This window comes from Periophthalmus magnuspinnatus, chromosome 6 (genome assembly GCF_009829125.3).
Source record: "Periophthalmus magnuspinnatus isolate fPerMag1 chromosome 6, fPerMag1.2.pri, whole genome shotgun sequence".
Taxonomy (NCBI): Eukaryota; Metazoa; Chordata; class Actinopteri; order Gobiiformes; family Gobiidae; genus Periophthalmus; species Periophthalmus magnuspinnatus.
In genome coordinates, this window is record NC_047131.1 from 25,267,864 (window position 1) to 25,291,348 (window position 23,485).

Below are 23,485 nucleotides of genomic sequence, written 5' to 3' on the forward strand. Positions count from 1 at the left end.
CGGCATTTAATCTCAATAACTCCAGATTTAAACATTTGAAATAGACATTTTACACTTTCAGTAAATGAAATAAAAATCTTTTACTTTGAAGTTGCACTTCCGCTAAGTTAGCGCTAGTGCGCACTTTACGCGCATGATCCAACAGCCGCGGTGCGCACAGGGAAGAGTTCCATCACCGGGGATGATTTACAGCCACACACTGTTGCGTTTGCCAGGTTATTGTGGATATAATGGCAGAAACAAATTGTATTTTTTCGATCTCGTACAAAAAATAATTTCACGGATTATTTCTTTGGCCAGTGTGCGCAAAAGTTAAAAACAAAAAGAAATCTACTAAAGCAGAAGTTGGTCGTCGTTGATTTAGTGAGGTGAGTATACCTTTTTGATGAATCATATTGAGCACTTGACGGCATACAATAAATGCACAAATGAACTACAAGCAGCCTACAGTAAGTTCATCTGCTATTGTAGGATGAAAAAAAATGCCTTTGGTTATATATTGTTTATAACATAAACTGATATTGACCAAAAACAATCGACATCATCACAAAATGTATAAACTCCCCCATTTCCACTCCATATCCAGCTAGACACTAAATTATTGTTTATGCTTTTTTTGGGTTGAACACTTTGGCGTGAATATGACAGGCAGGACATGTAATTAATTAGACTTAATGACTGTGTTCAAAGTCTGTTGTTATAAGGGGACAGACAGCTTTATGTTGCTCTGGTTGTCTAGTCGCACTTAACTAACCCGTGCGTCAGGTGTTGAATCCTGCAGAGAGGTGACAGGTGTGACAAGCCTGTGTGTGTGTGTGTGTGTGTGTGTGGGGGGGGGGGGGGGGGGGGGGGGGGGTCTTCAGGTAGGTCATGTGAACCAGCTGGACACAATGTATTTTATGGAAACCTGTAAATAAACAAACAGGGCACCTAAATATCCAGCCTTAGAAGGTCTAATGTTTATTAATTTCCTTCAGTGACATTTGATGATTCTGGGATGTGTGAATCTGAGCAAAAGTAGAGCAATTGACGTTACCCTGGGGTACCTGTGAGTGGATACATAAAAATAAAGCTGGCTGATTAATGTTCCTATGAATGAATGAGTGAATGAAAACATGTTAGTGTTTTGAGCCCACAGTGTGACATCACAGGGCAGATTGGGAGGAGTATGCGTTGGTTATGACACATTAGTATCTTAGCAACAGTCAGCATCCTTTAACACAGCTTCAACCGCAAGCCTCTTTTACCAACACTGCTTGTTTGTCCTTGAGTCCCCAGGGATCATTTTATATACAGACAGTTGCAGTATGTACCAGATATACATTGCTTGAAAGCCACAGACTGTAGTTTCTAGACTGTGAAAAACCCATGCAAGGCTCATGTTTTCTATGGTGATTTTATGAGGTGTAACGGAGGGTTGTGCAATTAGCAAATTGTATCCACAATTTGGCTGCATTTATTTCTCCAAACAATCCCCAAAAATGTAAAAACAACAATTATGTCCTATTAAAGTGTTGATTCAGTTTTTAATTCGCTATTTCTTTTCAGTTTGTTTCATTTTTTAATTATATGGGCGCTCGTTTTGCTCAATGTAACGTACAGTATCGTAATCACTGCTACAGCTTTATACATACCAATAAATTGCGATAGAGTCTTACATAAATGTTTGTTTTTATTATTTTTTCCATAATAGAGTAGCAGAAGTCATGGTTAAATGTGTGTGCTTGTGTTAGCCCACCTATATAACAAATTAATCCTGTCTTTTAATAGCTTTACCGTTGTGTTTTAGGACCATTGTGTGTAAAAAACATGGCCTACACGCTGGGCTCCACCACTGATGGTCAGACACGCATGGGCCCTCAGCACTGTGTCACACGGGTGGAGCTGTCTGTCACTGCCACCAGCCTTTTGGACCGAGATGTAGCCTCCAAATCGGACCCCTTCTGCGTAATGTTCCATGAGGTGGATGGGAACTGGGTAGAGGTAAGACGACCACTGTAATACCAGGAAATGGTTAAAGCAAAAGGGTAGATACAGTTTGTATAAAATGGCTCCAAGATGGTGTAGAGTCAAGCAGAACAGTTTGATAATGTTTTTTGTTTTTTGGGGGTTTTTTTTATTATCAGCATGCACCTTCCTGTGGTGGTACAGAGGAGATTATCAGACAATGGTACAGGGTTTGGAGATTTTGAGGACTGAAAGTATATGTGGTGAGATTCAAGGTTTATTTTCCCGATGCCACTTGTGGTCTTTGTAGTTTCTACTTTGAATGTGGTGCATGTTTTGAGCCGAATCCAAACACATGAAGTCTTGACCATCTGGCATAAGCCTGTGCATGCTGGGCCCAGTAAGTTGGCATAACAGTTGAGATAGTCACGATGTGCTGCTTATTACTTAAAAGGGATATATTATCTAAAAGTGTACCATGTTATAACAGTGTTCTCTAGTATAAGCTCACTTTAAGTATATTTTGATGGATACGTGCATGAGTAATTCTGCATTGTCTTACATTTGAGGCTTAAGTGCTGAGAAAAGTCTGTTTTCACCCATCACCATCTCCACTTATAGCCCTATACTTACTTGCGATTATTAAAAAGAATCAAACTCCGCATCATTAAAGAGGGGGTATTTTATTTCTATGAGGTATTAACTGCCAAACCATAACATATTTAGATCACCATGTTGCCTTTTATTGTTGCCATGCGATATTTATGTAATGCTATTCGCTATACAACAGCATATTCATACTTTGGTTTTTGACACTCTAAGTCCCCCCTCCCTTTGCTTTCCTCCGCTCCCCCTTCAGAGCACTATCACAATACAATCAGTGCGCATCCCACTAATGAAACTACTGCACATCACACCAGATTTGTCAGGTTGTTGTGTACAGTTTTGTGTCATGTTTTTGTAAATTTATGGAGAATTGTTGTGTGGGAGCATGGGTGATGTAGGCTTGTGGGCTGAGCATTTCACAAAATCTTACAAATTACTGATTCAAATAGGGCCCGGGAGAGATTGCTAAATTACTGAAACATGTATAGATATTTCCTCTTCAGATAAGGGAACAGTATTGTAACAGAGGCAGAAAGCCTTTGTTTATCCTCCTGCCCTCCTCTGGTGCTCAGTTTTTCCGCTCGTCTTACTTCAGCAACAAGGACGCTACTCTCAAATCACGCAAACAGTCCCACCTTCAAGCAAGAAGCTCTGATGGTACTATACTGTTTTACAAGGGCTTCAAAGAATCTATCAAGCTTGTGGATGCTAAAATCTGATCATAAATGCATATTGTCTTAACTAATTAACAACACAACTTTGTCTTGCTGCTCAAACAACAAAAGAGGCTACTAACCTGTAGATCGAGAGGTCAAAAACCAGTTCTCTGTCAGTAAATCATGTGGTTTAGAGTTCAGACAAGGAATAAATGTCTGTCTTGTTTCTATTCATGAAACTAATACTAACAGCATAAGAAATAAAATAAAAAATCAAGATTGATCAATTTTTTTGCGCCCAACCGTACCTGCAAAGATATGACTTTTTTATGAATTTGATGTTTTTAATTGTGCAGCTTGGTTACAGTTTGGTCTAATAGTTTTTGTTTTTTTGAGAGCAGCAGAGGAAAAGGAAAGACCCACTATTGTTGCTGAAGCGTAGCACACAGCAAGAGATGAGGCTGGTGTAGGCTGGTGTAGGCTGCTGCAGGTCCATAGGGCAGGCTGTATGCTGTGTCTGTGAGTGTAGGCGAGTGCCTCAGGTTGGGAGCGCTGACGGTCAGCAGGGCATGGGCCTTCAATGTTAAACTGCACATGGTTTCTATGGCAACGGGAGGGGAAACAAAAGCGTAGTGCTTCGAGAGTGAGGCAAGGACGGAGGAGGAGATGCAAGACATGAAACCTTTTATTTTCGTAAATAATCTCACACACAGTTTGCAGTTTGTGTCAGTTTCACCAAGCTTCTCTGTGTTTTCTTGATTTAAGCATCCAAAGTTACCTTTTATTTTAGCATATCAGACACTTATTAACTCGTCCTCTCTGTTCTGCTCCTACGCTGGTATACATGGAGATTTTTACTTTAGGAATGAAGTGCAACTGCTTAAATATGAGAAAATATACAGGATACATCTAAGGAAGAACATCTCTTCAGCTTTATTTGTTGTGTCCTTATGACCCCAGCCGTGTGCCTCCTGATGTCTGTTGTCGCTCTGTCTATCTCTGTCCTGTCCTGAGATGAAGGTGTGAGAAGCAGCTGGTTCCATAAGGGAAAACAGGGCACACAAAGAGGAGGTGTGAATATAACAGAAAAAAGGAGGAAAAAGACACATGTGAGTGTAACGGATGGTCCCAAGCCCAGAAGACCACAGCAGTGGCAGCTCACCAGGAGAGGATCTCAACTATGCAAATGACGCAGCATAGTGGCTGACTAATCAGGCTATTTTCTAAATCCTTTGATTCTCTTTTTCTTGCGAACTCCAAATCCTAAAGCTAATCTCTGCCTTGCTGAAGACTCTGATGTAGCACAAATGTGTGAACTTGTATGTTGTCTTTTCTAAGTAAGAAATAGTCAAACTCATTTGAATAGTTTTGTATAACAGAGTAAGAGTAAATATTTTTTTCTTTTTCATGGTCAGCAAGCTCTGTGTTTCAACTAACTGGTCAAAGTCATAGAGCGCCACTCGTCATCCTTGGCCTTTAACCACAGAGTGGAAATAAATATATAGAACAAATGGGAAAAAATGATGAATAAAGTATTTTTTTGAGTTAGTATTTTCATGGCTATCGAAACCTGACTTTTCAGTTGAGAGGCTGGATTTGCACTGACCAGGTCTTGGCTAAATAAATCAGGCTGTGGACGCAGCTTAGTCACACTGGAAAGCAGCACAGCCACAGGGATTAGTCATTAAAGATGACATTTTGGAAACATGAACTAGTGATTTTGTGGACAAGAATTGTGATAAGATTTGTGATTTCTGTTTTAAAATCACAATTCAATTAATAGAGCACATTTGTCCTGTTGCCTTTGAGGAAAAAGTTAAATTTAACCACTAATTTGAAAAATACTTATAATTCAGAACATTTTTCAAACTAGGGTTTACACATAATGAGACCCCATGAAGACTAACTGTTACATAAATGCATTAAAATGTTAGTTGCAAATTGCAATTTTGATTGAATTACAGTTAATGTTGCAGCCCCATCAGTCATACAGCCATGTACAGAGGTTTTAAAGCTAATTACAGGACTCTGTTTTGCTCTCATTGCTCTCACACCCACACATGGCTCTGTCTGCAAACTGTCCGGAAAAATAAAAAAGTATCATATGTATTAAGTCCAAGCAGGGCCTACTTACTGTCAATGCAATTAAACACATCACATTTAAATGCTTTATGAATATTGCATTGTCAGCAAAACATTTTAAAATCAAAGTGAAACAAATTTTCTGCTAATATTATGTCAGTACATTGTGTTGAACTATCTTTCAGTTACCAATAGTTCAGTATGTCTTTTATTCATTTATTCATACTTATTGCTATTTTAATCATTCATGCGTGTGCTAAATGAAGTTTTTCCACAGGCTGAGACAGTTGCTACTTAAACTTTGTTACTTTGCATATATCTCTAGAGCTTTCTTCTGTCTCACATTTGCACCAATATGTTTTGGTTTGCAGCTTGGCCGAACTGAAACTGCTGTGAACAACCTGAACCCAGTGTTTGGAAAGAAGTTCCAGGTGGACTATCACTTTGAGGAGATCCAGAAACTACGCTTTGCCATGTTTGATGAAGACAAGTGCGCCACACAGCTCTATGAGCACGACTTCCTCGGGGAGTTTATCTGCAATTTGGGAGTGGTATGGCAACACTGTCATACAGTTCAAACACAGAATAATAGAATTAAATTCACTCTGACAGGAAGGGCATGATTTAATGTAACAGGATTAATATTGAATTTTTGCCACAGGTCAGTGTCACAATTACCTGCTTCTTGCAAGTTTTGCTTTGTGATGCCCTATGCTACATGGTACTCCCTCTAAAGAGCAGAATAATGATCAGTTCTACCTTGTTAGATCATTAAGTAGAACTCTAGGAAATGCTCCTTCATATTGTTAAAGTTCATCCTATCATCACACTCATTTTCAAATTATAAGCTAGCAGTGATTTGTTTTATTGTTATTTGTACTGATTCACTTTTCACTCCCTAGTCCTCACATTTAAATAATGAAAGCTTTTGGTGTCCTCCAGATTGTGTCAAATAAGAAACTACACAGACCACTAACCTTGGCCAATGGGAAACCGGCTGGCAAAGGGTCTATTACGGTGAGCTTAATTCATAGCATTGTATTTTAACAGCTGTTGTAACATTACATAAGGTGGCTGCTGGTATGTTGATATGTGTGATGATAGCCGTACCACACTGTCTGTCACTGCTGCTCTTGATGCTCTTGCTAGTGCTAGTGCCCGTAGGTGCCACTGTTTTTGTTGCTGCTAATGTTGTGCCATAATGTTATTTTAGATAACAGCTCAGGAGCTGTCTGACAACAGAATCATCACTTTAACCCTGAGTGGGCGCAAACTGGATAAGAAGGTAGGCTTTTAGACCCTCCACACACTTCTGCATACGAACACACATATACCAGCCCACTCACGGCAGAGTTACAGTACATGCGATCGCACTTTTCACCTGTGTTGCCAACCAATAGGCAGTGAGGTGTATAAAAAAATAACTGGAAATCAACTCTGTGTAGGATTCATTTATTTTTAGTCAAACTCCAGTGGAAGCTACAGATCTATTGAGAAAATTGAAATGAAAGGTTGTTTAAGTCATTGTGTGTTCTTTGTCTAAACTAAAACATAATAATATTCTAATAATGTATTTTCCATATGTCTGAGAATCAAATGCTTTGAGATAAAATGCATCTATAAAATACCTGCCTGGAAATGTTGCTAACTGTCAGACTGCAAATTTGTGTACTTAATAGGCACATAAAACAACAACTGGCACAAAGTTCTTCTCTATCAGTACAAATAGGTAAAATTGTGACTTTACAATAGGTTCAAAAAGTGGTACAATCATTCCACCACAAAAGATGTGAATTAATATGACACATTTTTGGAGCTTATCCCAAACAAATAATGATAAGGGACAACATTGTGTGTGTATTTCTATTGACCTTATTCCGTCCCACCCACTTTTGCCTCCGAACACTTCCAAACTGTGCTTTCTTTGCATTGGTACTTCTGGTTAAGCTGTAATGTGAGGCTCTGTAGTTCGTATAGAACATATTTGCTGTTAAGATCAGCAGCCCCATGCAAATTAATACAACCCAAATGACGATGTCGATGCCCACGGCAACTTCCGGAATAAGGTCAATAGCTCTTTCAAAAACAGTAATTCTCCTATACATTTAATACATCAGTCTCTCACTGTTACCGTTGTAGGATTTTTTTGGCAAGTCAGACCCCTACCTGGAGTTTCAAAAGCAGGGAGAAGACAGCAAGTGGATGCTGGTGCACAGGACAGAGGTGAGTCATGCATCCTGATAACTGTCATTATTGTCGACCATGAGTTGTCATTGTCAACCAAACCGCTCCTTAAACCTGATCACCCGCTCCCATTGGCAGCGCTCAAGGTGACTTACATGTGCATTTGGGATACTGGCGGAGTTACTGCGCTACACACTGTTTACTTTTACTGAAAGGTGCCAATTTGTGTCTAATTTAGGTAATAAAGAACACTTTAGACCCCTCGTGGAAGTCCTTCACTGTGCCTCTCATTTCTCTGTGCAATGGGGATGTGCACAGAAATATAAAGGTGAGTGTAATATTGTCACACTGCAAATGGAGTTCTTTTACGTGAAAGGAAAATGGGCTAATGCTACTTGTGTGTGTGTGTTTGTGTGTGTGGCAGGTGCTGTGTTACGACTATGATAACGATGGGGGACATGACTTTATTGGAGAGTTTCAGACGACTGTTGCCAAGATGAGTGAAGCCCAAAATGGAGTGGAGGTACAAGTTAAACTCACATGAACTTGTACATTTGAACGTGCAAACAGAAAACATGTTCTAAGTATAAAATATATTTTAGCAGTTTATCCAGGTCCACATTTGATAAAATGTCTTACTGAAAAAAAACAAAATGTCCTCATTTACAAGAATGAAGAGGGATACCCCAGCTTCTAAAAAAACTGCCTAGTTAACAATAAAGAATACAATGTACGTGAGAAAGATTTAGAAATATCAAAAAACAGTCTCTTGCCCTCCTGTGCCATCAGATCCATCAGCCACTCACAGAGTAATTGTTTTTGCTTGCAGATGCCTGTGTAAATTTGTTTGTGTTCCAGGCACCAAAGTTCTGCTTCAGTACAAATTAAAAGAATATCCTTCCTTCATGCAACATTAATTTGCAGTCCAAACGCCCCTCATTCCTTGTGTCAACACTAAAACTAGAATAATCATGGGTATATTTGCATAACAGCTTTTTAATACAATATAACCGCAGAGGACTGCACGGGTCATGTCTAAGCGGCTAATTAATAAACACCCTTGGGATTTCCTGCTGTTTGCTCTGGTGTTCTCTGCTTGGCTAAAGGCGCAGTACGGGGACCCCTTATTCAGAAGTAACTTTGTGTTTGTGTGTGCATCTGTGCATACATGATTCATTTGTGAAACTGAATTCATGCCAAATCCACCTTGTTCCTGCACAGTGTCTCTTCATGTGTGTTATTGATGTTGGTGAAAAACATGCGAGTAAGCCATAGACGGGGATGAGGGGGGTGGAATGAGTGCGGAGAGGAGGATCAGGATATAGGAGGTGTATTTCAGCGAGAAAAACAGTCTTTAGCTGAGCCGCATAACTCTACAAGACGTTTAGAGCTACCTGTCAGCGAGCTCCGCCTGGCTTTGATCACGTCTGTTACTGTTAAGGTGTGTCGTAATGCTTTTCCACACATCGTAATGGACACTTGTTTTGGGCATCATTGCACTATAATGTTTAATTGTATATGTATAAAAAAGTCATCTTCACATTTACATTATCAAAATAACTTGATATTAATTGTAATGGTAAATAGATTATGACAACTCAGTGTATATGAACACATGCATTTTATCATTACACACATTCACCACTGGATATAATTCCATCACACTGAAGTTATTGTAGCAGTTGAATGGTCACACATCTCTGCTGCTATCAACCTATATCACCTCAGATTCTTCTCATTTCACCCATGTCCGAACATGTGTCCTCTTTGCTGTTTGCAGGTGGAGTTTGACTGTATCAACCCCAAGAAACAAAAGAAGAAGAAAAGCTATAAAAATTCTGGGTTTATTATTGTCAAGTCATGCAAGGTGAGTATAAACCTCTATTATCACATAATGTACTTCTTTATATCAAAGGATAGTATTAATTTAATTCTCCATGTAACTTTTCATGTGCAGCGTTTGCAATCTGTTTGTCTCCATGGAGATGTTGTGGTGTTGCCTGGAGTGAGGCATTAAACTTATATATCTTGCATTTATTCAATTACAGGTGTTTTATTGCTATTGCTCTCAGTAACTTGGCGTAAGGGAATCAAAAGCATCTCTATTGAGATATATATGTTTAATTCCATACTGTGGAATATTTAAGGCAAAAATATAACAAGGTGGTGACCCTCCACCAAAAGGTTACATTGTGCAACTTTACCCATCAAGGTTATGGCAACCTTTTTACTATTCAGTGCACCATCTATTAGGTTGTGAAATATCCAGCGATTTTTCAAAGTCTCCAACCACTGATTGTAAATGCCCTGTTTTATTCCATTCTGAGGTCCTTCTGCTCCCAACTCAATGAGCTCTGATTAGCCAGCAAGACCTCCCTGATCCATTCAGTCGTTTTTTTGTTTTTTTTTTCTGTCCAAGTACTTGTAATAGCCAAGTGTGCTCAAATATAGAACAATTATGACATCATTGGTAACAAAATCATGAAAAATCCCAGAGAGACTCCAGTGAACTGTATCAAGGCTCTTGCTGTAGTTGGTGAATTTGAGGTTCTTCATGTATGCTGTATGTAGTTATATTGAGTATACATTGTTTTATAGTGTACCCCAAGAAGAATTGTGATTCATGTTCTTTGCTCACTTTAGGCTACTTCCACTGGCCATCAAAACTAGTTATAGAATGGTCTTGCTCTATATTAGAGCTAATATAAGACCACATGTATCGAGTACCCATAATGTATTGTATCTTTGCAGTAAAATATATTGCATTAAAATAGTGTTTCATCATTACTGTTGTGCTGATGTATTGGTAACAAGTATGACGTTTTTTTTCTTCTATTGAAATTAGATTTGAAACACCTGTATTATAACAACATGCATTATTTTGATTTATTGTTATGTACTTTTATACAAAATGGTCACAGATGGTCACATTTTTATATAGCACTTTTAAACCTTCAAGTCACTCAAAGTAGTTTACATCAAGGAACCATTCACAGCAACCATTCACATGCACATTCACACACCAGTGTACACAGACACTTTGTATGCAATAACAAAGAAGTTTGTTATTTTTGAAGCCGTCTTTTGCCCAGTGTTTGGTCATCATTGCCCTAAATATGTGAGCCCCTGAGTGTATGATGCTGACAGGCTTCCATAACTGATGCTTCTCTATCTTTCATTATGACCAGTCATTCTCACTGTCTCACACACATAGAAATACCAGGACAATGACATTTGCAACACATGCACTAGACCGCTTAATGCACTAATTATATTTGTTGGCTGCCAACTGGGATTAGACTAATGACAGTAAAATCCATGCTCAACATTCATTGTAACCAGAGTGGAATTGTGTTAAGAATAAGATTATACTTGGACTCTACTGCTGGAATGATATGTCTAGAGGTAGAGTGACTCAAATAATACTGCTATATAAAGATATTTATATAGTTGTGAAATGTGGCACTGATTGAAATGACTTGGACCTACACAGAAAGCACCAGTTTCTAACTCTGCATTTTGTGCCTGCTTTTAGATAACAAGAGACTACACCTTCCTGGATTACATACTGGGCGGCTGCCAGCTCATGTTCACAGTGAGTATGATATTAGCATGGCTTTCTTCTCTACCTCTGTGCCGATGCCATAATGAGATACATGTTGCTGTAGCGTACTGTGCCCGCTAAAAACAGATAGGAAACAGCTCTATTTGCATCTGCCAGGGTTAGACTTGGCTCACGATCATTTGCATAAAAGAGATGGAACTGCAAGGAGGAGATGGTGGGAAAGACTGTTGGGAAAATTGTGCATAAATTGTGAGTATTTATATAAAAAGTGAAAATTCAAGGACACAGAGATGATTTAAATAGAAAAACATAAGAGCTTGTTGGTAGGGTGATTTGTGTGCGGTACTCTAAATAGGTATCATATGTAAAAGGTATTGAGTAAAACTGTAAAGAATATTGATTTGTTTAGGGTGATATAAAAAAAAAAATCCATTATTATTATGTATAAAAATAATAAAATTGTTATTTCATCATGTAATAAAACCACATTGTTCTCATTGCATATTGTTCTACATTATGTAATACACTTCAGTTACTACACATTGAGAAAGATTATTTCAAAAATGTGTTTTTTCTCCCCATGAAAATGGGTTGTACGGTAACTGAAATAACGCTGATAAACACATTTTACTGTCCGTTTTTATACCAGGTTAGGGTTAGAGGTGGGAGGAAGTAGAATGATGTCCTGTTTGCACATTCATACATCATATGAGTGTATGTGCCTCATCCAAACACAAAGTAGTAGTAGTAGTAGTAGTATCATTAGGGTAAAACTAACTCAAGACAATCTAACCCCTCATGCTCTACCACTGAGTAGAGCAATGTAATAACTGTATTATATAATGTGGCAAATTATTTAAAAAAACAAAACATTTTATTACATGATGAAGTGGCAATCATAGCTCACTTTTTTTTTTAAACTTGAAATCTTCATTGCAAGATTATGAAAGGAAATTGCTTTTATTACTCTACATTTAACTGCAAAAATGGTCTGCTACGTATTTCTTTTTAAATAGGTATTTCATGTTCGGTCATTGGAATGACGACTTAAGCATAAATAACACAAGTGACAAAAATTATGACTATAAGAGGATGAAAATTGATGAAAATCTAACTTATTTATCTTGTGTTGGAGGAACTCATTGTTCCTGGTGTTGTCACACTTTTGGAGCTGAGAGAAAGTGTGAGGGTGCGATGCTTAATAATAGCTTCACAAACAATATACTGGCTTTCTTATATAGGGAGTCTCAGGACCACTGGCACAGGACAGCCCTGTCAGTGCACTCAGCATCTGTGTACACTGTCTAGACCCATCCAGACACCAGGAAATGTGTAGATGTGAGCAGACGTCTCACCAACAGCCTCTGGTAATGGAATTTGGGCATGCCTCATTGTGTACCACTTCCTGTCCAATAAGACACCTGTGCTTCACAAGGGTGTCTAGTCTGCACTGCATACATGCGTAAGAGATGGTTCAGTGATATATTTCAGAAAGTGTGCTTTGTTGTCTGAACATAATGTACCTCAAAATGAGATTTTCAAATGTGCTCTTTTTCAGCACATTAGAATAGGAAAAGGCTTCTCATTGTTTGTCAAATACGTCAGTGTTTGTAGAATATGTCTGCTGTTTTTCTGTAGGTATACTTTAAAGTTCAGACATACCCTAAGTATGCCCAGTTTGCCTGCCATTCAAACTGAAGCTGTGTATTAAAGTAGGCCTTGTGCTTTTAGAAAGTGTTAAACACCAAGTTATTACCAGTGCCTCACACGTGTACTTTTGGTAATTAATGCTCGAGATGGTTTTCTACGGACCAGAGTGGTTGTTGTTTTTTTGTTGAGATATATACATTATGTGCCTGCACTTCCTGTCATCTTTCTCTGGAGGTTTGTGGTTGCTAAATTAACCTCATTAAATCATTAGAATCAGGTAGAACAGAATTTCACGGCAGCCATTTAGTGGGTCAAAGTTTACAATAATGCGAGACTATGGGATCTTTAAACTTGTTGCCGTACCTCTAACCTTACTCAGGTGGAGTCTAATTTTAGGTGTACACATATTCAAGCACTGAATATGTTTTTGCAGGACATCTGGTCAAAGCCTACAGCGCTCACATTTCTCTTGGGTATAGGGATGGTGTATATTTGCTCTTGTAAAAGGTAATGCAGTCATTATGTGGAGCACTTGTCTGCCTGGAGGCCTGGCCAAGCACAAGCGCAGAGGTGCTTTTACTCGTGTTGAGCTGTCAGAGGGTGAGCCGTACTGTTGTGAATGCTCCTGAGGCCAGACTAAAGCCACAGTGAAATCCCGGGAAAAGCACAGAAACACACAAGAGAATTGAGGTTACAAAGAAAGTGCAATGACCCTGTGATGCACATGCAGGGTGTATTCTTGTCGTCATTGATAGTGCTGTGATAAGATTAAGCTAACAGCGTAAGTAGCCAATTTCAAGTTGAATGAGCATTTCTTGGGGCATGCAAATGTTTAGAACGAGAAACTGTAAAAGCAAGCTTATAGTCATTTAATGTGGGACTTACTTACTGTAATAGTCAGTCTCAGATCTACAATTACACAGACTACCCAGGGAAGTAATTATAAAAGTAACAAATCCTAAGGAATGTTGATAGGAAAAGCACCACATAACTATTGTGTTTTTCAGCATTGAATGAGAAAGGTGATTCAGAAGCACCATCAGCCAAAAGTGCTTTGAAGAGAGGACAGCACCAGGTCCTCTCAAACAGGGAGCTATTCACTGTAGTCTGTGGACAGCAATCACACACACTGCATACTATCAGGAGAAGTAAAGGTCACAGATCTTCACTCATAAAATCAGGTTGCGGCTGATACTATTGTTATCTCAGTATTGAGGTTTATGGGAAAGAAAGACATTAAATTATTTTGCTTGTAGTTAAATCACATCAATGGTTAACTTGCAAATGTAGCATTAACAGTACTATTTTTCATGATTAGATATTACATCATTGCTTTTTGTTTCCAATATTTCATCCTTTTGGCAATGAGCAACATTTTATTGCTTTGGTTTTACCTTTTCTCACCAGTGAAATTAGCAGATTTAAGGCGGAATGCCTAAACCCTTGCTGCTCCCTTCCTAATCTTGTCACAGACTGGCTCTGGCTTCCACACACACCTAAGACTGTCTTAACACAGATGCATCCCTCTGCCTCCTGTTTCCTCTCATTTGCATATACATACATTTTCAACGCATATAATGCCTTCTTCACTCTCTCACACAAATCCATTCTTTGTGCTTTGTATCGCTTTTGCAAGGCCAGTGCTAAAGGTGTGCAAATGTCTTCTGTTCTGGACAAATTTCATGAAGGTGCTCATGCCTGAATGCCATCTACTTCTACTTCTTATAGTCACTTCTGTATTGGATATAGTGGAAGTCATATAAAATGCCACACACAGATAGAAAAAAAGAAAAATTGGGTGCGGTGTTCAATCAGATTTATGACTCTAATCCTAATCTCCACCAGGGGAAAGTCTCTCCTTAGGGCTGTGCGAGCTGAAGGAAGAGAGCAGTGCTGCACCCACTGATACAAAGCAACATGAGCTGCTGGTGTTTGTAGAAGACTCTTTTACCATGACTTATGCTATTATTCACATCCTGGGCCTGTTATAATTTAGGGATATATAAAGAATATATGCTCATGAGGGGAATAGCTTTGTCAGGTTTCAACAGAGATACAGTGTAAGAGAAATGTAGTGGGTGACATCCCCAACCCCCTCAAGAACAAGCCATCTCTACAAGACCCCAGCAGATTTACAAGGATATTTACGATGTACTTTACCATTAATGTTTTTCAGTATGTTAAGCCTTGATATAATCCCCAAAACATAAAAAAGGAACTAAATAAATATTGGCTTTGAAAATATATATAAAGCAAGATTACTGGAGGTTTGACTAGCAACTTTTCTTTCCAAGTACTTTGCCATCATCTCACTGTATAAACACCTCTTCTACGATTAAACCGTGATTGCGAAGATTTTGAAACACCCAGGCAGATTAATTATAAAATCCCAGAATAAACTGAGATGCAGCTGGAGTCTTCTATCATCATCTATGAAGTATGTGGAAGTGGATTGTCTGATCCATGCCCATTTTGCTGAAGCTACTCCACTAGCTCTACATAGCTGAACAACATAAAAACTGTAATGCAAAATAATTACTACTTGTATTTTCATTGCTTTTGTAGGTTTTTCTCCCTGTGTGTCTGATTTAATTGGGATCCATAGCATAACACTGTGGGTGCTGTTTCCTCAAATGTGTTTGCTTTTCCCTGTTAACATACAAGCGTGCACACATTCGGCACAGCAGCACCCTGATTCTGTCACCTTGCATGCATCTGTCCATCATTCCTGCACCTCCTGCTGCTTTATATACCCCCACTTTATATGTATGTACATTTTCAAATATTTTAACCTACCCCATCTCTTTGCTATTCTATTTTGTATTTCTCTTTTCTTGGTCATTGAAATGGAGCAGAACATTGTTTTTTTTTAATACAGTCTGTGCGCCCACAAAAGGGGAGATATTTGGCTATGTCTAAGCTGATAGGGGGTAGGCGGTGTGCATGGGTCGGGCTCTTGTCAACACAGAAACCTCTATTGAGTGCCGGAGGAAAGGGTTGTCACTCCTAATCTCATATTGTGTCAGCTGTGTGAGTTTTTGTGTGAATGTGTTGGAGGCCTTCAGAAGATGATTATTATTACACACTGTATGCTTTCGCAGTGTATCCCTGTGGTCATTTGTGTTAAAAATACTCCTCTTGTGGTCTCAGGATGCTTCTGTCATTGTAAAAGGACAGTGTACAGTATTGCCTTGTGTTTTGTTGGTAAGAGTGGTATATTAAGCCGTATATAACCACAGTATTTTTAGGAGTTTTGATGCACTAGTCAGCAATTATATTTGCAGCAATTATCGTGGGATTTATTTACCAGACCTGGGGACATGAACACATTGTGGTAATTCATTCAAGTCTGCCCATGCTTCCATTGTAGGGAGTATTATAAGGTCTGATGAAGCAGCTCATAGAGGGAGCTACCCACAAATTTCACAAAGGACTGAGCTATCCTGATGTGCTAAAGAAAATATAGACAAAACTTTTTCCTGTGCAGTTTATGTGGTTTACTCTTACATCTGGAGCGATTTGGTTGATTTTTATCCTATTTGTTTTTTCAGGTTGGTATAGACTTCACAGCCTCTAATGGAAACCCTTGTGAGCCATCATCCCTCCATTATATCAATCCACTCGGCAGCAACGAGTACCTAGCAGCGATCCTGGCAGTAGGACAGATCATACAAGACTATGACACGTATGTATTACCGGGCTCACTATCTTTACACAGCTAAAGATTGCATTGCAACCTTCTTTCTCCAGTAATCTTGCAATATTTATACATAACCTAAACTATAGCTTGCATGTTAAGTTATTTCTTATGTTTTGTTTGGTCTACTTCCTGACAATGTGTTAAATAAATTGTATCGGTTTGGCTTAATGTCCCAGACTTCCCTCACCCCAGATACATCCTCCAGCTCCTCCAGTAGGACCCCAAGGTGTCCCCAGGCCAGCTGAGAGACATATTCCCTCCAGCTTGTCCTGGGTCTTCCCCGGGGCATCCTCCCAGTGGGACATGCCCAGAACACCTCTCTAGGGAGGTGTCCAGGAGTCATCCTGAACAGATGCCCAAGCCACCTCAGCTGGCTCCTCTCAATGTGGAGGAGCAGCGGCTCTACTCCAAGCTCCTCCCATGTGACCGAGGAGCTCAGTCACACAGGACCCACCCTGTGGCCACCCTGCGGAGGAAACCCAATTCAGCCACTTGTATCCGTGATCTTGTCCTTTCGGTCATTACCCATAGCTCATGTCCATAGGTGAGGGTAGGAACGTAAATTGACCGATAAATCAAGAGCTTTGCCTTTTGGCTCAGCTCCTTCACTACAACGGTCTGATACAGTGACCGCATCACTGTGGACGCTGCACCGATCTCACGCTCCATCCTTCTCTCACTTGTGAACAAGACTCCGAGATACTTGAGCTCCTTGACTTGAGGCAAGGACTCACCACCCACTCGGAGAGGGCAAGCCACCTTTTTCCGGTCTAGAACTATGGCCTCAGATTTGTAGGAGCTGATTCTCATTCCAGCCGCTTCACACTCAGCTGCAAACCGCCCCAGTGCCTGCTGCAGGTCCTGGCTCCATGAAGCCATCAGGACAACATCATTTGCAAATAGCAGCAATGAGATCCTGCGGTTCCCGACCCCCCTGGGAATAGGAAACCAAGAAACTATTTTGCCAAACAGATCCTTGTATTTTTTTTTCCAATGCAATTTATTTTTGTAGATCCCAAAATCACCTCTCTTGTTGTCTTCCTGTAAATACATTTGATACTTAGTTAAAAAGGTAACAGGATTTCCTATGCCTTCTAAATCCTGCAGAATGCATTTAGGAAAAAAGAAAAATGCAGATTTAACTAACATCCTAATCTGTTATCTGTCATGGTTTCTTCTCAGTGACAAAATGTTTCCTGCGCTGGGTTTCGGTGCCAAACTCCCACCAGACTGGAAGGTACGTGTGTGCGGTTGTTGTTGATGTTGGTAGGTGCATGCATGTGCTAGACAGACTCAACAGTTATAGGCTTTTGTTGTGTGTGAGGTGCAAATGCTTGAAACGAGCCCTAACTCTGTACACACACTTGTACACACACTGAAACCCAAGTATGCATATTCACATGATTACGCAACTGTCAACCCATCTGTGTTGCCATGGCAGTGTGCGGATGAAAAGGACAAAGGAGAGCAGTACACAGAGGGTGGGAGGCTGCGTGTGGGAGAGATGGACAGTATTTTCTAAATATTTTGCTCAGAATATTGAATGATGGACCTCATGACAATTCTATTGTTTTGTAGGTCTCACATGAGTTTGCCATAAACTTTAACCCCACCAACCCCTTCTGTTCAGGTGAGTGTGGAGTTTCGCCATCAACTTTTGAATTACCCTGGTGCACCTGGTACACTATGTAATTTTTCTGGTTGAGGATTCATCACCTGCTTGTATCCATGGAGATGTTGCTTTAACTAAAATGTTCCACAGTAAGGCAATAAAAAGAACGTATCTTCTTAGACAAGCAGGTAATGCCACCAGGCCAAGTTATAGGTTGATTTATCAAAATGCTGCTAACAAATGCAAAATGTTTAATACCAGGCTATAATGATAGACTTAATCCTTACTGTTCATATTTAAAAGTAATAATTCAATGTTTTAATTTCAGCCACTTTCCAGTCACATTAGTAGATTGAGTTTAAAGTTATAATTACATCAATGTACACGGTGTGCTTCTTCCCTCTTAGCTGATCTGAATTATGTGCCATGTTTTACAAACCACTTCTTGATCATTGTGTGTTTGCTCTGCTTAATGCAGCACTAACACTTATGCAGGCAGCAGCAAATGCATTTATTGACAAGCACACTCAAATGAAAGGAAATATACTTTTTTTTAATCTTTTCGGGAGGACTTTTAAATATGCCCGTGCATTCATAATCTCTGAGCTAAAGACCAATCTCTACTTGTACAGCACATCTTTATTAAACATCTGCCTACACAAGTGCCCTCTCTCTGAGGTTAGTCCATGAGCTATCTTCAAAAAGTCTGAGAGAACATTGCAGCATTCTCTATTCAAAAGGCCAACTCAGCCTGCAGTGCTCTTCAGAGTTGCAGACCAAACAATAACTACTGATTTGATGGAATTTGCATTAAGCTCGGAAAGTAAAGTGCAGTTAGCTCTTGTACAGTGTCAGATTTTTCATGAGGTAAATCTTATGTAATTGCAGATAACAGATGTGATGTAATTTCTTTTATTGTAAATTGTCTCTAGGTGTGGAAGGTATCGCACAGGCGTACTCAGCCTGCCTGCCTCACATCCGTTTCTATGGACCCACCAACTTCGCTCCAATTATCAACCATGTAGCACGCTTTGCTGCCCAGGCCCTTCAGCAAGAGAAAGCAGCGGTAGGTGACACACATGCTTTATGTGATTTTACATGCTGTAGTAGTGAAGGCAAGCCTGCATTTCAATGAGGGGCTCTCTTGTCAGACTATATTCCCTCTTCTATGATCCTCAGCTCAGGAATATTTTATTATTTTCATGGGTCAGATCAGGTCTTGTATCAGGAGAAATAAATATAAAAATAAATATAAAAAATATACAGCAGAATTATGCACATGTGTAATCAGTAAAAATAGTTGCTTCAGTTGTGCTTTTAATGATTGAAGCGTTCAATGAAAAAAGGCACAGTATTAAATTTCTCCCACTGTTTAGTCTGTTCCCATCTATGGATCCAATGCAAATAATCAAATAATCAGAACCATCTTTATTGTCCCACATGGAAATTTGACTTTGGCTGAAGTACCATCAACAGCAATAGGCCACAACAGACAGGAGGAAAAGAGCACTCATATTTGTACTAAGGATGGAATTTCAGGCATCTGGCATGTTGTGACAAATAGGGACTTGGGGATCTGGTGTAATTTCACAAAAATATAATGGCTGTGTGGACAAGTCTTCCTCAGTTTGCTTTTTATACCCAAACATTTATTTGCCATTTGTACCACAGCATGGATTTTTCTCACCTTGCTTCTGCTGGAGTCACAAATGTGAGATCCAGGCCAGTGTTTGGCTGCTCACAGCCTGTTTGCAGCCTTATGTGTAATCACTGATAATTCTCTGTGGCAAGTCTTCTAAATGTGTCACTTGGGGACAGAAATAAGCCAAGTACAAAGTATCAGCTGCAAGCTGTCAATTTTTTTACTGTTGCCTGTCTATACAATAATAGGGATGCATGAAATAAAATTAAATATATTTTTCCATATCAACATAACATAAGACTCTGCATTTTCTAAGTAAAATACTAGTGGCTTATACATCTGTCCAACTTTGACTCTATTCTCAGTCCTCTTCCTTGGAGGTTGTGACATGTCTCCTGCCTTAGTGTTCTGAAGCTACAGTAGTTGGGTATCATTATGCTCCCACGGGGCTTTTTGTCCCTAATTGTATCCTGTCACCCGCTGAGAACAAAACACACGAGTAAATTTTAAGAAGCATTCACTTCTGTGTGAGCTGTGTCTTTGTCTCTGGGAGCAAGTCAGTCTGTTTTTATTATGTTATGAATGATCAGACAAGATTAAGTTTGACATGTGACAACCTCGATGCCAGTGCACTGGCCCCATATGGGTGCAGTAGTTCCATGTGTAGTTTGTGTGTGTGGCAGTAGGTAGAAGCACTGTAGGTTGTGGCTGCCCGTTCTGGTGTTGCTGAACTGCAGATAATGAGAGAACATGCGAGTCTCCCTGACTGCACTGGCCCGCAGCCGCGTCTGTCTGTGTGAGAATGATGCTCTAATGAGCATTGCTGTTAGCACATTAAAGGGACAGGCTTCAGAGCCCACCCACTGTGTCTGTGTGTACAGTGCAAGGGAGCTTTTGTTCAAAGTAGTCACCTTGTCGGTGCCTATCACACAAGAATCTGTGGCGAAAAGCACAACTTTTTTTGTGTGTTTATTTGGCATACAGTCTGGTTTAGTTGTGTCCTTGTGTCTATGTCCCCTTTTGTAGTATTAGTGTTGTTCTGGATTAATATTCTTAATACTTTGCATTGGGTGGTCCATGGGGTTGTTGTCATCTTTCATTAATGCCACAGATTTATTTACAGATTCGTAAAGGTCTCAAAGTTAATCTAAACTTGTTGTCCATTCCCCTGTGCAGCAGTACTTCACTCTCCTCATCATCACAGACGGGGTCATCAGTGACATGGATGAGACTCGGGATGCCATCGTCCAGGCATCCAAACTGCCCATGTCCATCATCATTATCGGGGTGGGGAACGCCGACTTCGCAGCCATGGAGTTCTTGGATGGGGACGCCAGTGTCCTGAGGTCCAGCACTGGAGAGGAGGCTGTCCGGGACATAGTACAATTTGTCCCTTTTAGAGACTTCCGCAATGTGAGTCCTAATCTGAGTCTTTCCTTCTCCAACTGTCAAAATACTTGTTAATGGCCTTACTTGCTTATTTATCTGTATGTTTGTAACAACGGCAGTAGCCCATTACTGCTTGCACATTTACATAATAGACACACGGGGAGGTGTTTTAGGTGATTTGCTACTCTCAGGTTAATGACACTGTCCTTGTTACATTCATTTAGTGCGTTCTGTGTGGGCTGGCAGTGGGGGTGCGGACTTCCTGTGAAGTGGGAGGAACAGACAGGCTTGTTGGCCTGAGTCCAGTTTGTTGGTGGGAGGGTGAGAGACAACAGTATACACCAGAGTGCAGCTGACAGCACAGAGCTGCTTCATGAGAGCTGCCTATAACCGTCCTGTAACTCTTTCAACACTAAAGTTCAGCTGTTTTACACAAGCAACTGTTGTACTGTACCGTTTCATTCATACATGTTTGTAATACAGTACCTACAGGGGGCAATACCATGTTCCATGCTCATGTCTGTTGATACAATAGTGCTGTTTTGACTTAGGAGCGGCAACTGAAACATTACTGATAACGTGAAGCTTTTATGAATGGAGAATTTCAAAGCATATACTTATGACTCTGATGCTCCGTAATGATGCATTTATGTTAAATAAGTTTTGAACATTACCTTACCAAATTTTATAATGAGTTCCTACTGGCAGATTTTATGACTGGGCCCTGCAAAATCTAAACAAATGATAATGCTCTGTCTCTGTCTTCCATTCAGGCTCCAAAGGAGACCCTGGCCAAGTCAGTGCTGGCTGAGCTCCCTCAGCAAGTCACCCAGTATTTCAAGCAGCGAAATCTCCCACCCGCCAACCCTGCACCCGAGTGAGGCAGCACTGAGCACTGTCCCCTGTACATTAGCTCCAGAATATGTAGTTGTTGTTCACTGAAACAGTACTGAATGACATGTGTAAGTCAAGTTGTGGATTGAGCACTGAAGCAAGCCCTGTTGTTTGGTTAATATCTAGTGTGAATTTCTTTGCATACACAACTGTGATGATGGTATGTCCAGCACCTGGCAGACACTGCCAACTGACTTATGCAGGAATACTGGCTTCTTTAAGAAACAGATGGATCAGACTTAGTTTGCTTCATGCATGTGTGTGTCTGTGAGTGGATCCTGTGCAAGTTCCCCTTTCGCTGAAATAAATCAGTGAATGATGCGCTGCTGAAGTCTTTAGGTCCTTCAGCATGAGTGTGTGAAGTCAAAAGAAGAGCTGTTTATTCATGAACACTGAATAATCTGGTTAAGTAACTGACTCTTAAGATTTTGGAGGGTAAAACTTAAAGTTATAGAGGACTGTAGCAGCACAAGTCTCTAAAAAGCAGTTTAACATGGGACTATGTTGCCAGCTTTTGCAAAATCCATGTCTATCCACTGACTCCAGTTTCTCTTGCATGTTGCCAGTATTGTATTGTTTACAAACACTTATGAGAGCATGAATCCTTTGGTTATTTTATGAAGTAGTTGTCTATATTTATATTTTGTAAATATATTCATGCAATTCTGCTGAAAGACAAATGTTAACAGTGTCAGAGTATTCCTGTCAGCAGAGATCCTAATATGCATATTTATTGAATGTACATTTATATGATGCTGTTTTGGTCTGTTTCTAATGTACTTTTTATGCAGTGCTAACGTGTGTGCTATAATGCTAATGTGTGTCTTATTGTGCAGACGTGTGCAAACTGTGGCCAATTTTATAAAGTTGTGTCTTTGTCCACACTCAGGTTAAATTAAACTGAATTTACATGTTAATTGCAATCTGTGTTGTACGTATATGTACAGACATCAACAAACCCTTCTGCTAAAATGCTATCAAAACACATTCACAATAGGGAAGTGTGGACTAAAACCATTCACACATTACTGTGTGGCTTTAAGAGATAACCAGTCCCTTCTTGGGCAATGCAAGTCATTTACTCGAGGCTCACAAAAATGCCCTGTTCCCATTGTGTTTTTCTGTTGTAAATAAACTGTTTATTTTTCTCCATTTCTGCACTGGTGGTTGGTCCCGTTAAAGCTTTAGTCCTGATGTGAGATCTTCTTTTGTTTGGTATATCATTTGTTGTCATAGCAACTCCTTGCAGTGCCTCAGTGTTAGATGGCTTCATCTTTCACATAAACCTAGAAACTAAAGCAATATCAAAGTCACTGAACTTATTGCGTCCCAAATATCTAGTAAATTAAATGTTGTGTGACAGATTTCCATGTAGCGTTTTTATCACTGTCTGTCTCACCTTAAACTGCCTCATTATTGTAGCTCCAGGAGCTTTCGTCAAGACTGAATACACATCTTCACAGATCGTTATCCCAATTTAATCTGATCAAATCACATTCACCAGGTTTTTTAAATTTCTTAAAAAGTGCAGTAATGTCTAATGTACATAGTCTATAGT

At 39.8% G+C, this 23,485-nt stretch overlaps 1 protein-coding gene across 1 annotated transcript; it reads left to right on the plus strand.

The window, feature by feature from the left end:
- Positions 1 to 143: 143 nt before the first annotated feature.
- Positions 144 to 23,180, plus strand: cpne2 (copine II). Its single transcript, XM_033968432.2, has 16 exons — positions 144 to 368; positions 1,790 to 1,983; positions 5,663 to 5,842; positions 6,234 to 6,308; positions 6,505 to 6,576; positions 7,431 to 7,514; positions 7,714 to 7,803; positions 7,900 to 7,998; positions 9,256 to 9,342; positions 11,011 to 11,070; positions 16,242 to 16,375; positions 17,573 to 17,627; positions 17,969 to 18,020; positions 18,935 to 19,068; positions 20,821 to 21,057; positions 21,807 to 23,180. Exons 2-16 carry the CDS (start codon positions 1,810 to 1,812, stop codon positions 21,912 to 21,914), a joined length of 1,641 nt encoding a protein of 546 aa, XP_033824323.1. The 5' UTR covers positions 144 to 368; positions 1,790 to 1,809; the 3' UTR covers positions 21,915 to 23,180.
- Positions 23,181 to 23,485: the final 305 nt, after the last annotated feature.

Coding starts and splice junctions, on each gene's coding strand:
- cpne2 (XM_033968432.2), top strand. CDS start 1,810: ATGGCCTACACGCTGGGCTCCACCACTGATGGTCAGACACGCATGGGC. Junction 5,843..6,233: donor TTATCTGCAATTTGGGAGTG/GTATGGCAACAC, acceptor GGTGTCCTCCAG/ATTGTGTCAAATAAGAAACT. Junction 9,343..11,010: donor TTATTGTCAAGTCATGCAAG/GTGAGTATAAAC, acceptor GCCTGCTTTTAG/ATAACAAGAGACTACACCTT.